Consider the following 15,225-nt stretch of genomic DNA (forward strand, 5'->3'; position numbering starts at 1 on the left):
ACTAAAGTTGAACAGCAACACACTGAATTTCTTTCCTTAATCATAATTTCAAGTCATCACTGAAAGAAAAGGTTGTGTAAAAAGAAAAAAAAAACTTTAAAAAGCTGAAAAACTGGAGAGAAAATAAAAGCACCTATCTCTGAGCAACAAACCTTTAGACAGTTGAAAAATATTACAAAAAAAGCTATACTCACCAACAAAAAGGACTACTATTGTAAACTACAGGAAACCCATCATAATAATCCACAAACGTTCTGGTCAAGTATAAATAGATTCCTACACCCTGGGCACTCTAGTACACCATCCCCACTAGGAGCTGATAATAATACCTCCCAACAAACTGCAAACACCTTCAATACCTTTTTCACAGACACCATACAATCCTTAGCTCGTCAGCTATCCACAGACAATGCTAGTCTCCCTATCTCTATACATGATACTCTACCAACATTCCAACTTCAACCCATCTCTACCACTTCCATCCAAAAAATCATCCAAAAACTCAAGTCTTGTACCCATTCTCCTGACCAGTTACCATCTCAATACTTGCAAATAGCAGCTAAATCGGTAGCCTATCCTATATCCATCCTTATAAATAGAACCATAAAAGAGGGAACAATCCCAGACATCTGGAAAATCTCCCACATAATCCCTTTACATAAAGGTGGTAACTCTAATGATTATTCCAACTACAGGCCTATAGCCATCTTATCACCCTTAGCAAAAGTAATGGAAAAATGCATTCATGGTCAGCTAATAGACCACTTAACACAACACAACATACTAGCTAATTGCCAATATGGCTTTAGGCCATATCATAGTACCACCACTGCTCTCCTATCTTTCACCGACTCCATCAACAGAAACTGTAATAACAACATCCTCTCATCAGCACTCTTTATTGATCTGTCAAAAGCTTTTGACATGGTAAACCACGCCCTACTCATAAAGACCCTTGAATCCCTTTCTCTAGACCCCAAAGCTATTCTCTGGTTCAAGTCCTACCTTAACAATAGACAACAAGCAGTTCTCTGGGATAATAAGCTATCTTCCCACCTGCCAGTCTCCCTTGGAGTCCCTCAGGGCTCCATTCTAGGACCTCTTCCTTTCTCTTTATTCATCAATGAACTCTATGTAGCAATCTCTCAAGCCACCTGTATACAATATGCAGATGATTCTACGCTCATATGTTCTGACAACTCTACAACTGAACTACATTCTCTAACCCAGTAAGTATTCAGCACAGTTAAGGCTTGGTTCTTAAAACGTTGCCTCCTTTTGAATGCCAAAAAGACCAAGCTCTTACTCTTTACGCCTAACAGTAAGTCCCCCCTATAGATTTCTCAATCAAATCCAATAATGGCACCCTTATATCCCCAGACTCTACCACCAAACTGCTAGAAATCACAATTGAAATGAACCTTACTTTTGATAACCATATTAATAACACCATAAAAGCAATTAATAGAAAATTGGGCTCCTTATATAGAATAAAACCCTTTTTTAACTCCAACAGCCAGAACCAAAATTGCCCACTCCCCTTTAATCTCCAATCTTCTTTATGCATCCCCCATATATACTAACCTAAAAAAGAATACTCTTGCCAAACTAGCTAACTGCTATAATAATATAGACAGATTTGCCACTGGGAACCCATTTAGAACTCACCACTGTCAGAACCTACAACAGCTAGACTGGCTAGAACTAAAAAACATTTTGATACTTTCCCAACTTACCATTGTTCACAGGATATTTTACCAACCAAACAACACCCCTACACTTTCTAACCTTATTACCCCCTATAGAAATCTCAACTCCTTATGCTCTTCTAGCAAACTCTTGGCTACCATAAGCAGGTCTAATAACTTGGCTGGTGACTCCTTGTTCTCCAATACTTCTGGAAAAAATGGAACTTTCTTCCAGCTGATCTAACTTAACTACCCTCTCTTCCACTCTTTAAACAAAGGCTTAAGAAACATCTTAAAACCGGCTGGTTATGCCCCTCTTACAACCCTGACTAATCTGCTTTCACTATTGCTACTTCTTCACTGCTTCCTTTCACCAATCAAAATCCATTACCCCCCTGAAGTAGTTATTATCACTAGTTAATTAAATGTACTTATGAATTTAATCTTGAATGTACTGTATATTACCTCAGATGACATACTGTATAGTGACTTATCCTATCTTGTACATTTATTAGAATTAAGTGTAATTTTTCTTCTCATTAATAGTTATTTTTTAGTATTTTAACTTCCTTTCTTTGTATAATTATGCATGAGATATATTTGTGTGTTACTATTGGAGCTTTTCTCCCTGGGCCTCTACTGAAAATGAAAATATATCCAGTTGGACTAGCCCGGTAAACAAATGTAAAATAAATAAATAAAATAAAAATGTTTAAACTGTAGTAAACTACTTGGCTATAAATGTTGCAAACAGTTTACCCAGTTATTAGGATGAGAAGTTGACATAATGAGCAAGGTACTTGCCTTGCAGACAGAAAGTGCAGGGTTTGATTCTCACATGGGATTATTAGCTAGGCTGAAAAAGGCCCCCAAGGGCAGTTAGACTAGTATACCTAGTAAAGTGCTTGCTCTGAACTTACATTTTATACTCTGCCTGCATGAAATGCTATTGCACTCAGATTTTAGTTAACTATAACAAAGCACTTGCTACAATTTAGCAAACAGTTGCTACAATTTAGACCACACACTGACACATATATTGTAATTTATCATTATTGCAAATAAATGCCAGTAACTTTGAATGCCTCTCTGAAAGATGGGCCAACACAGTGCGGTATGCAGGTCTATATCAGAACATCTAATGATTAAAATTGCGAATGCTCTAAAGAGCGAAATTTCCGGACTTTGAAGTGATTTTTTTGAGATTGCAGCACAGAGAAGATTGGAATATTTGCCCTTTCCTCGCTGTAGTGCAATCTCAGAGTTGGAAAATATATTTAGTGGGGGGGTGTGGGGGGCACAACCCATCCCCCCCACAATAATGAGTTCAAGGTCTGGCATTTTCGTTCTTTAGGCCATTCGCGATTTTAATCATTCGATGTTGATATAGACCCATGGTTCGCAGCCTTGTCTTAACATAAGAGCACTGCAGCTACAGTTCAGTCAGTGCAAACTGCTCATAACAGCATGAACTAAAATGTTCCTTAGGACGGGTGGCAGTGACAAGGTGAAACATAGATTAGAAGTGTCCAGGAGCCCCAAAATGCTAACACCAGCCCTGGTTATGGATATAAAGCATAAAAAAAATCTGTGGAATACTATAACGTGTCATAAACAAGTACAAAATTCAGATGTGTAAAGTCATGGTAATGAAAAGTAAAATAAAAAAAAAAAAATTCCCCCACACCCCCTGCTAATATACCAGCTCTGAGATCGCACTACAGTGAGGAAAACGGTAAATTTCCCATTCCGCTCAGTACGGCGATCTCCATTCAAAACATTTCACGTTCAAAACTTCAGTCTTATGGTCTTGACCATTAGCAGTTCGAGCTTGTGATGGGAATCCATATATATATATATATATATATATATATATATATATATATATATATATATATATATATATTAATATGCTATTATTTTATTTCATTCTGATAGACAATTCCCTTTCCTCCAGAGTAGTTTTTGGCTGTCTAGTAACCTTAATACTGAGAACAAACATAATAGATTTTCTCCCCGTAATCTCTTGTTTCCCAAGAGACAGTCCAAGTGACAGGAATCTGTGTTTTTCTAGAAAAGATGTCTATTATTCAGTGCCAGTTTAACAGGGTAGCAGAACCTCTGTTGACAGTCACAGTTGCACCATTTTATATGACATAAACATATTGTCTTGAATGCTAAATAGCAAATCTATACCAGTGAATTCAGATTCTCTGTTCCAAATCTCAAAGAAAGTATTCCATGCTAGGAATTAAATTCATAGAAAGAGGAAATGCAGGCAAAATTTACAACTATAATTTTTTTCTACATAGTACCATAACAGCAGCACCTATTACCAAGTCTGCAACCCATTTATGTCACTTTTGGGTGATATTAGTCATCCTATCACTGACTACAAGGAAAATGAATATTTTTTCAAGTTTAACTCTTTGGTAATGTAATACTTTTAGTCAGTAATCCTGTTTTTTTTTATTTTTATAAAAGTGCTTCAAGGCAAATTGTTGATACTATTTCCCCTTTTGTTATTATTTGGTGATGCCTAGCTGTTCATGTTTTGTGGATATCAGTAAGTTGGAATCCCAAATATTGTTTTAGTCAGTAATCAGGCTTTCTTTACAAGCCTGCTTCAAGCCAAATTGCTGATATTTGTCTGTGTGTATAAGTATGTGTCCGAGCTGTGTGCCTGGATGTGCTATTCTGAGTGTACAGCAAAACATATGTCATGAAAAGCTCACACATGCATGAGTGTGCATGTGCACTTTGTGTATTTAAGTATGAGTATGTAAGAATATCGGAAGACTTTGAATAATAATTACACTTTTAAAAGGTATTTTTTTTCAATCAGCATTCTACAATAAAAAAAAGCCTTTACATATTAACAGTTTGTGATTAGATGTCTTGTTAATTGCCTTTTTTCACTAGAAAGTCAAGTTGACAAAAACATATATTCATATATTTGGCTTTGATAATATCTGTTTTTTCCTAGTATTTAAAAAATGTGTGCCTACATTTGAGCTGGAGGCTTGTATGATAAAAGTTGTTGCACAAGTGTGAACTTTCAAAATTCCTGGCTATACACCTGTATGTGTTTATCATACATGCCTGGTGTGTATATGTGTGTGTGTGTGTGTGTGTGTGCGTGTATGTGTGTGTGTGAGTGGGTGTGTTTGTGTGTGCATGTGTGTGTGTGTGCATGTGCATGCATGAGGGTGTATGTGTGTGTGCGTGTGTGTGTATGTGTGTGTGTGTGTGTGTGTGTGCATGAGTGTGTGCACATGTGTGTGTGTGTGTGTGTGTGTGTGTGTGTGTGTGTGTGTGTGTGTGTCTGCGTGTGTGCATGTGTGTGTGTGCATGTGCATGCGTGAGTGTGTGTGTGTGTGTGTGTGTGTGTGTGTGTGTGTGTGTGTGTGTGTGTGTGTACATGTGCATGAGATATGTTTCTCTGGTAGCTTTGCTCTGAATTATTTTTAGCTGCATAAGGTCCATTTCATTATATGGTCTTCAGAAATGCATTAAGTACTTGAGGTGTGGTCTGGACAGTATCTTGTGTAAGAAGTGGAAATGTACTGTTCATGTCAGTCGATTAATGATACAGCATTCTGTTGGCTGCTGATAGTGCTCTGTCACTCTGCATTGGGTAATCCAGTCAAGAACCTTTCAATCAATCAATAGCAGTTTCTGTGAATGCCAGCTCAGTGAAGAAAATCACCAAATCACTTTCAAGGGTAGTGCTTTTACTTTTTCTTCCACTGTTCTGTAGTCTTAAGTTTGGGGGTTGTGGATGGGTGTCTCATCACATATTGTACAAAGGATCTTGCCAGCTGTAGAAAACAATTTACTGTAACATTTGCTGGAAATTATTTGGACAATAGTTTTTCACTGAACTGTCACCTGATGCAGTTGCTTTTACTCAATTAATACTAATCCATTCAATCTCGATTAGTTATTCCCCCTCCCCCCAATCCTTTTCCTGCTCTGTTACCATTGGTTCCACTTCTCCCAGCTGATAGTTCCCACTAGAGTAAAATAAATCTCTGTGGAAATGTACCTCAGTTCTGTACTTTTGATGTAATATTGGAATTCATTTGTCTCTGTCATGGTGCCCCAGATGAATAAATAGAGATAAAGGTGCTGAATAATTAAAAGGAATAAAATTATGCACGAACCATGTCAGTTCTGCAACTTAGCAATAAAAACTACCAATGAATCTTACCTTCTTTCAAAATCTTCATGCATTCCTTGTTAAGTGGCACTGGCTCAGGTTTGGAAAGGGTGTCAGCAAGAACCTCCACAATGCATTTTGTGATCTACATCAGAAGAGAGAAAAGAATTAAAAAATATATAATGCTGTTTAAAGGAGCACACTTTTTTAAAGTATAGCTACACACTGCGCAGGAAGGCTTGGTCCACATTGCCCTCTCCCACATTAAAGACGCCAAGTGTACATTCTGCTATGCATTTATAAACTGTTGTTATGAATTGTTTAGACTATATCATCTCTACTTGTCAACATCTTTACAGGTGTAATGAACATCTTTCAGTTTCCTTAGTCCCCATCATAGCTGCTGCCTGTTAACATCAATAACCTGTTAACATTAGCAGTATACTGTTAACATCAACAGCACCCCGGCATCAGTTTTCTTGACAGTTACATCTGCAGTACAGTGAGGCAAAGAAGGAAAATGGGTTTCTGAAAAATATTAAGATATGCTATCCCTTAAAGCATATTTTAATAAAATACTGTGTGAAGTTAGGTTCATAGGTTCACAGGAGGTTACTAGACTAATGGCCTTTGGCCTTTACAAGCCTAAATGTGTAAAAACTCATGTACCCTAATTGACCATAGTTAAACGGTCATTGTTAGCAGAGTGATTCTATGATCAGCACCAACTACCCCTGTCCATGAGAGGCATAGGTGCCATGAATTTACAGTCACCCATCCAATTCTCAAGGTTGTGCTTAAATAAGGTCATTGAGGAGCTCTGCTTCACATGAAGTGGGAGCTTATTCAAGAGGAATGGCAATCTCTGGGAGATATATCTGTCTCTCCAACCTGTTCTGTTAATGTCACAGGCTAGGTTGAGATCCCTGGAGCGAGTGACTCTTGTCCCATTTGATTTGCATTTGTGCAGCATTTTCATTAGGCAGACTCAGAGACTGCTCTGTAGGGCAGGCATAGGTTACCTCTCAGCAGCCTGTATGGTACAGAGTACAGGGACAGGGCTTACAGTCTTTTCATGTAAGCCACATATTGGAGGCCCTGGATTCTCTTGGTTAGAAAGCTCTGTGGTCTCTCCAGCTGTTGCAGGTTTCTGGTAAGATACATATACAAGTGAGAATTGTTCTCAATTAGTGGTCTAATAAGGGTTGAGTATGATGGAGTTATAACCTACTTACTCTTGGATACAATTTTTTTTATTTATAAGATATGCAATGTAGAAGGCTTTCTTTACAACTATGGATACATGGTGATCGAAATTTATTTTGCTATCAACCTGTGTTCCCAAGTCTTGCACCACTGGGTTTGAGCTTAGAGGGGTGCTATCCATATCATAAATAGCAGGGGCTACTTCTTTGCCAAAGGGGATAATGAGGCTTTTTTTTTGCATTTAGTTTTAGTCTGTGACTCTGGCACCAATCATTTGTCTGACTCAGCCTCATCTGTACTATATTTACATTGCTGGGGAACTTAATGATTGCACCCACTTTGCAGTCATCTGCAAACTTGGTAAGCCACAGGTCATCTACTTTCACCTGGATCTCAGAGAAATAGATTCCAAACAGTAGAAGGCCCAGTACAGATCCTTGTGGTACCCCACTGGTAACTGGTCTACTGGTGGAGGTATACTCCCCAACTTTGACAGTGTGCATTCTGTCAGTGAGCCAGCTGGCTACTCTTCTAGTGATATATGGGTTAATCCTCAAAAGCCTTGGTTAAATCAAGATAATTAGTATATATTGCTTTGCCCTCATTCAGGGCTTTGGTGACATTCTCAAAGAAGTCCACTAGGTTTAATAAGCAAGATCTAGAAATAAGAATACAAACTCAAAAAAAGCCAAGCACCAACAGTTTCAGCCACCACCAACAAGCTATATGGATGTGGAATACATTATTAAGTCCAACAAATACAATAATAAAATAAATAAAAACAACCATGGTTGCCAGCTATGTTAAAAACATTGTTTGTTGTGAAAAAATAATAAAAGCTGAGCACTTTCATCCCATTAGTATGGGAATTCATCAGATAGCAAAGCTGGTGACCATGGTTGTCTTCATTTATTTTATAATAAATGTTATACTGAGTATCTCTAGCAAGTCCAGGTGGCCAGTGTGTGCTTCATGGTTCATGGTGGGGGGCCTGTAACTAGCAATGATGTGGTAGCTTATTTTGCTTATAGTCATTTGGACCTGGAGTGGCTCATCAGAGTCATACTGTTTTACCAGTTTCAAGGTGTATCTGGATTTAACGAAGATAGATACACCTCCACCTTTATTTCTTTCATGCTTGTTTTGAAGTCCGAACATGTGAAAGGCATTGTAGCCTTGTACGGCTCGGGTGCTCTCTGTGGCCTTGAATCAAGTCTTAGTGACTGCACAGACATCAGTATCTTCCAAGGTGAGGAGTGCTTCTAGGGAGTGCAGTTTACTCTTTAGGTTCCTAGCATTAAGCAGCATGACCTTGAGTTAGTCTCTAGTGGATTTCCTTACATAAGTTTTGTTGTTTTGACATTGCATAAAAAAGGCACTATGGGATAGGCAAGCATCTTTGCCAATATCTGAAAGCCTTGAGGAGAGAGGTGAAGGCCATCACTGGCAAAGCAGTGTGGTCTGTTAACCATGTCTTCCCGGGATGTCAGATACTGGATCCCCCCTGGACTAATACCAGAAGCTAAGCCAATTATTCAAATCAATAATTTTTTGTCTGAATTATGGCATCATCCTAGATGAAGGTTAATGCTGCTTATGGCTAGGGATATACCTGCCTGGGACACATAATCTGAGAGTTCAGTCATGTCTCTCTTCATATAGGTCAAGTCCATATACATCTCAAGTCATTCACTCCAACATGTACAATGACAGAGTCATAACAGTAATTGTTGCTGAGTGACTTGAGTGTATGTGTGATCTGATGTATCCAACCTGGTGAGGGGGGCATCTATGTGTCTCACTATTGAGTCACCTATGACTAGGACAATAGGTTTTAAGGTGTTTTGCTTAATTATTGAGACACAGACACTGATTTGTGTGTTGTTATGTGTAGTGGTAGATTCTGTTTGTGTAAAAGTATGTGTAGGTTGTTTTCACTTGGGAGGTCTCTGGTCTTTTGGTAGGCTCTTAGTGAGTACCTCCACGTATGTGAGTTTATGTGTCTTGACCTTATCTTGTGTGAGTGGAGAGGTGTGTGTGCTGACAACCTGTTTAATGTCTTGTTTATTGTTACGTGAGAGGACTGATTCTAGTTTCATGGTATAGTTACCTCTCTCACATACTGAATTTGTTTGCTTTAGCAGAAAGTGGCTGTTATTATACATGAAGCAATTGTTACATTGCCTCAGGATGCCCATGTCAATCAGGCTGGCTGGAGAAATGTTGGGAAAATGACAGTCCACAGTATCAGGTAATTCTAAAATACTAATTTCTGAGAGGGGAAATTAGATCAGCTATTTCTACAAGATTAACAAGGGGACTTATTCTATAAAAGATCAGGGATGGAAAGTACAGAGATGCTGCTCAGTGCTCAGCTGTTTTGCCTGCAGTGCAGAAGTGTGCAGCTGTGTTGCTCACAGAGCAGCAGGTAACCTGGGTTTCACTGACTGTTGTATATGGAAAAAATCATGTCTGGGTGTTTGTGTCTATACAAAGTACCTCTAACCCCCATTGAGTGGTGTGCACCTAAGCACAACATGAAACTTGCATACAGTCAAAATTAAACAGTTTTAAACCAGTCTTTAATAGGAAATTACACAATGATCCCTCCTCCAGCAATCCCCAGCTGAGTCAAGGCTATATACACACACTTCTGCCACAAGGGTGCAGAGGAGCCCTTCTTAATGTAAGATGGCTGGATTTGAGTTCAAGTGTATGAAAAACAGGCTAGATTCAGCAAGTATGGCTCTAGTATATGCTAATTAAGCAATATTTCAATGCAAATCAAGTTCAGGTAATAAGCAGGCACAAATAGTAAAACAGTTACAAAGGGATAAAATAATGCAGTATAACAGTAAAATACAGATGAAAAAAAGTGCAGATCGAACTCAAAATAAGCTTAATTTTTTAGCTTTGGATAGCTTGGATTCAAGCTGAAAAACTCTGGACCTCTGGCAAAGGATGCCAAGCACAGAGCAACTCTAGTTAATTGAGCTTAGACCAGAGCAATGACACTTAGAATAACAGGTACAATAAGCCTTCAACCAGTAATTCCCAACTCAGAAGGGCAGAGACTACCCTCTTCCATCACAAGAGTATAGACCACAAACCTTCTTAATGTAAGACAACTGGCCTAAAGCCCAATGTCTTAAATCAGAAATAAGTCACTTTTAGAACAGACACAATTAGCCTTCAACCAGCAATTCCCAACATACAAGGATGTAAGCTATCTCTCCTGCCACAAGATTGTAGACTGCAAACCTTCCTTATGTAAGATAACTAGTTTAAAGCCCAAGTGCTTAAATCAAAACTAAGAGGCTTAGAATAACAGTTATAATTGAATCAGGCTACTAACAACCAGTAATAAATGCAACCGAACACTTTAAGAACAAGCGGCAAAAACAAAATTAAGTACTAAAGAAGGAAGAAGCACAGATACAGTAAAATTAGTTGAGTAAAGTACATTTTTTTAGTAAGTGGGAAGGGAGGTAACAGAAGATTATTCAAGTTTAAGAGAGTAAGGGGTTGGGTCTTCCCAACTAGTCTGTATTCAGTAAAAATAAGCTGATGAGATGGGACTGGTAGGAATATCCAAAATCAGATTTCAGATTAATAATATGGGAAGCAACCTCAGAAGCCACCAACTTGGGTACAACAGTTGTCAAATCAAATGAGGACAGAGATCAGTAATAGTCAGGCAGAAGCAAGTCAAATAAACACTTCATCTAATTAAAGATACCTCCAAAATGTTCTAGTTAAAGAGGAATGTTGTTTCTCAGCTCCTCCCACTAATTAACTGGATGTTATTCACTGTCAGCAAAGGAATTATTTTCTAACTTTTATAACTGACTCTAGCCAAGAACTTTTAAAACTCCAACAGAAGACGAATACATAAAACAAAGAAAATGCAATGTAAGAAAAAGATAAAAAATAGAAGTAACCAAACCATAAATGAAAAACTTCAATTCAAAATCAAATGCAGAGATCAGAAATAGTCAGGCAGAAGGAAGTCAAATAAGTACTCTAGCTAAATAAAGATACTTCCAAAAATTTCTAGTTAAAGAAGAATGCTGTTTCTCAGGTCCTCCCAATATTTAACTAGATGCTATTCACTGTATGCAAATGAATTCTTTTCTAACTTTTAAAACTGACCCTAGGCAAGACCTATTAAAATTTCAACAGAACAAAACCATGTTAAACAAAACAAATGCAATATAAGAAAAATATAAAAAAGCAACCACACTTTAAATGAAAAACTTCAATTCAAAATCAAATGCTGACAGAGAGCAGTAATAGTCTGTATTATATCTTTAAGATATCATATGGGTATTCCTTATAAATAACTAAACAATTTTGTAAGAACAACCTAAATGCAATGCAAAACATCCAGATAGATGATATTAACAATACTTTATATGTAGAACTAAAGTTTACTGTGTCATGTTAATGTGCAGCATATATCAGACCTTACTACAATAATATATGTTGATATGTTGATATCAACAATCTTTGGAGAAGGAGTTGGTGTTCAGAGACTTCTTTGTGAATATTTTTAGTCTTTTGTGTCATTTTAAGGAAAATTTTATATCATGTCTTTCATTAATGAACTAGCAAATATGCTGACATCATTGACCAAACATGCTTCTCAGAGTTAGCAAGCAAAGCATTCAGAGCATATTTTGTGTGTGTGTGTGTGTGTGTGTGTGTGTGTTCGTGTGTGTGTGTGTGTGTGTGTGTGTGTGTGTGTGTGTGCATGTGTGTGGATAGATAGATAGATAGATAGATAGATAGATAGATAGATAGATAGATAGATAGATAGATAGATAGATATTGATAGATAGATAGATAGATAGATAGATCGATATAGATAGATAGATAGATAGATAGATAGATAGATATTGATAGATAGATAGATAGATAGATAGATAGATAGATAGATAGATAGATATTGATAGATAGATAGATAGATAGATAGATAGATAGATAGATAGATAGATAGATATTGATAGATAGATAGATAGATAGATAGATAGATAGATAGATAGATATAGATAGATAGATAGATATTGATAGATAGATGGATAGATAGATAGATAGATAGATAGATAGATAGATAGATAGATAGATAGATAGATATAGATAGATAGATATTGATAGATAGATAGATAGATAGATAGACAGATATTGATAGATAGATGGATAGATAGATAGATAGATAGATAGATAGATAGATAGATAGATAGATAGATATTGATAGATAGATGGATAGATAGATAGATAGATAGATATTGATAGATAGATAGATAGATAGATAGATAGATAGATAGATAGATATAGATAGATATAGATAGATAGATAGATATTGATAGATAGACAGATAGATAGATAGATAGATAGATAGATAGATAGATAGATATTGATAGATAGATAGATAGATAGATAGATAGATAGATAGATAGATATTGATAGAGTGATTTTGTCATTTTTCAATTAGTTAGGAGTTACAGAAGATCATTTTTCTTTTGATTTTTTTTTTATTAATTGGGTAGTTTTGCCTTTTTAATTTTATTATTGTGGTATGGTTAGCCTTAATGAACAGATTACTTTTGCTCCTACTTTTTTCTATTATATGACAAATTTAATGCAGTGGCTAGGACTAATTATGAGTTTTTATTGCCTTTAGATTTTTAGTCCAATTTAGATTTTTTTCATGGCTGTTTGTGTTGGGTATCGGGTGCAGATTTTAGATGGACTGGAGATTCCATGGTCTGCAATGTGATCATTCCTTGAGTGGTAATTACAAAATCTGTGATGAAATAACATACTTCTTAAAAGTGTGACATGTTAAAACATAAAAAGCACAATAATGAAAATAATGAAGCAACTTCACTTATTACATCACATCATCAAAAGAAACAACCACATGTTTGTAGTGTCTTCCTGTACTCCGCATACCCCAGTAGCTAAATACAGTACCTTTGGTTTTATTAAAATAAGAGAAAATGATTAGTAATAAAAATCAGTTCCCCCTTTGTGTGAGTTTCCTGAGCTCTGAAATAATACTAATACAAATACCATGTGGTGCAGACGACCAACTAATGCACTGAATTTTGGCAGAAACACAACATTTCAAATGCCGATAAAGCTCAGAGTAGTAGTAAACTGGTTAGACCTTAAATATACAGCAAATTAGAAATCTTTGCACTTTTCCCCTTTTAATCCCCAAAAATGAAAGTCAGCACTACCTCTATTGAGTTAATAAACAATTCTTTGGCTTTATATGTATGTAATGTTATTCATTTTAATATCTTTCCCCCCACACAATCAAAATACCTTAATTTAATCTTAAAACATTCTCAAACTATATTTATTGGCAATCCTGACCAGAAACTATAGTTTGATATTCTAATTTCCTTTGGTATAGCTAAAGGATTTGTTGAATTAGGAATTTCTTCAGTGGAAAATGAATAACTTTTTCTTTTAGTATAATTGTCTCAATAGTGCAGAAATTAAGTCAATACAATCATACTCTCTGAATATATCTTATAAGTTCAAGACTGTTTAATTTTATAGAGCATCAGATTTCATGTACAAAGTAAACTCTTCCTTAATCCCAATCCTATTATAAAAAGCCTCTAAATTAATTATATATCTTTATGAAATTTTATATAACAATAATAATCCAAAAATGTAATTTCTAATTTATTTAGAATATTAGCTTTATATGACAATAACTTGAATAATGGCTTTTGGAATTTACTTTAGGTGAAAACACATTATTGCCTGAAAAGAACAAAATATATCTAACTAACTGTGTCAGAAAAAATAATTTGGTACAATTTTGGTATATTTATAACTGCAAAATTTTAATACCCTATAGACTACCAAAATTTGCTATTGATAAGAATATTCAAGGCTGATTGGTTATACATTTTCTATGACTGTTCACTTTTATCTGCTTACCAGAAGGATCGCCACTAGAGTAGTAGATGGGTGTTTGTGTAATATTTTGACATTCTTTTTTTCTGTTTTAAACAAATCAATGATATTATTCAACATTCCTGAGAACTTTCAGTTAAATAATGAAAACTGCTACCTCTTACGGACTATTCAGGCCATGGCAGGAAAAATATAACCAAGACATGGCAGAAATCCTCATAAACAAAATTTGAAAGATTCCTGATTTGTCTGCAAAGATTAACTCAGAAAGAGAAAACCACTTAACAACATTTCCATGGACTGAAGTTCTCTTGCTGATTGATATTTTGTGTACATATACACTTTGGATCTCTAGGTTCTATGTGCATGGTTTCATACATCTTTCTGTAGGTGTTCTCTCTGCAGCAGCTAGGAATTCTGACATCATCACTGTAGGAAAGTAATCAGTACCTCCAGATTTCTGTAGGCAATGTGCATTGCACAGGTGGTACTGAAATAAGTTTTCATGCGTTCATAATATAAAAAAAGACTGCATTGGCTTGAATAATACTATTTAATATTAAACTTTCTAAATAAGTATAAACATGCTGGATAGCAATAGTCTATTTTCAGAATTACATACAGATGACTAGTATTTCATTAATACAGAAATGAAATCAGATTCTTTCCATCTGTAATTTTTTACATTTCTTGCACTACTGAGGTTGCAACACACATATAGACCAGACCCATGTGTGTCAGTATAAAATGATATGAAACTCATACTATGGGCACTCAGGCTGAACTTACAAATATTTTGCAAGACAGACAAGAAAGACAGCAATACAAAAGACACTGTTTCTTCTGTCCAATGGCATTCTAAATTCACAGTACAGGAACAAAGATGTTCTGAATTAAAATGAAAAGTAAACAGACCACTGAAAGCATGAATATTTAACCAGCTATACGTATTGCATATCTTCCTGAACTATGCAGTAAGAAATGGTGTCCTAGCATTAACCACTCCATCATGTGGAGATGTGTTACACATGAATGCCACACAAGAATGAACTTGTGCATCAGGAATACAATGTGCAGCACTGTACTATTACTTGTATTAACACATATGTAGAACAGAAATGCATATAAGGTAGCTTGATCTAGAAGAAAAAGCTGCACAATAGCTGTGCATCTATTACACTGTTTGTGTGCAACAAAATGGGTAGATGCTCAGCATTATGGTGTGTGTGT

At 36.1% G+C, this 15,225-nt stretch overlaps 1 protein-coding gene across 2 annotated transcripts in view; it reads right to left on the reverse strand.

Annotated features, from left to right (window-relative positions):
* Positions 1-15,225, reverse strand: part of LOC122794531 (cilia- and flagella-associated protein 251-like) — a 325,579-nt gene that overhangs the window by 200,906 nt on the left and 109,448 nt on the right. For both annotated transcript variants that reach the window (XM_044063015.1, XM_044063007.1), the window contains exon 3: positions 5,902-5,995. In XM_044063015.1, coding sequence (XP_043918950.1) covers positions 5,902-5,995 — 94 coding nt within the window. The remainder of the gene's footprint in view (positions 1-5,901; positions 5,996-15,225) is intronic.

The sequence above is a fragment of the Protopterus annectens genome, chromosome 1.part0 (genome assembly GCF_019279795.1).
Source record: "Protopterus annectens isolate FY-2018-M chromosome 1.part0, PAN1.0, whole genome shotgun sequence".
Classification (NCBI taxonomy): domain Eukaryota; kingdom Metazoa; phylum Chordata; order Ceratodontiformes; family Protopteridae; genus Protopterus; species Protopterus annectens.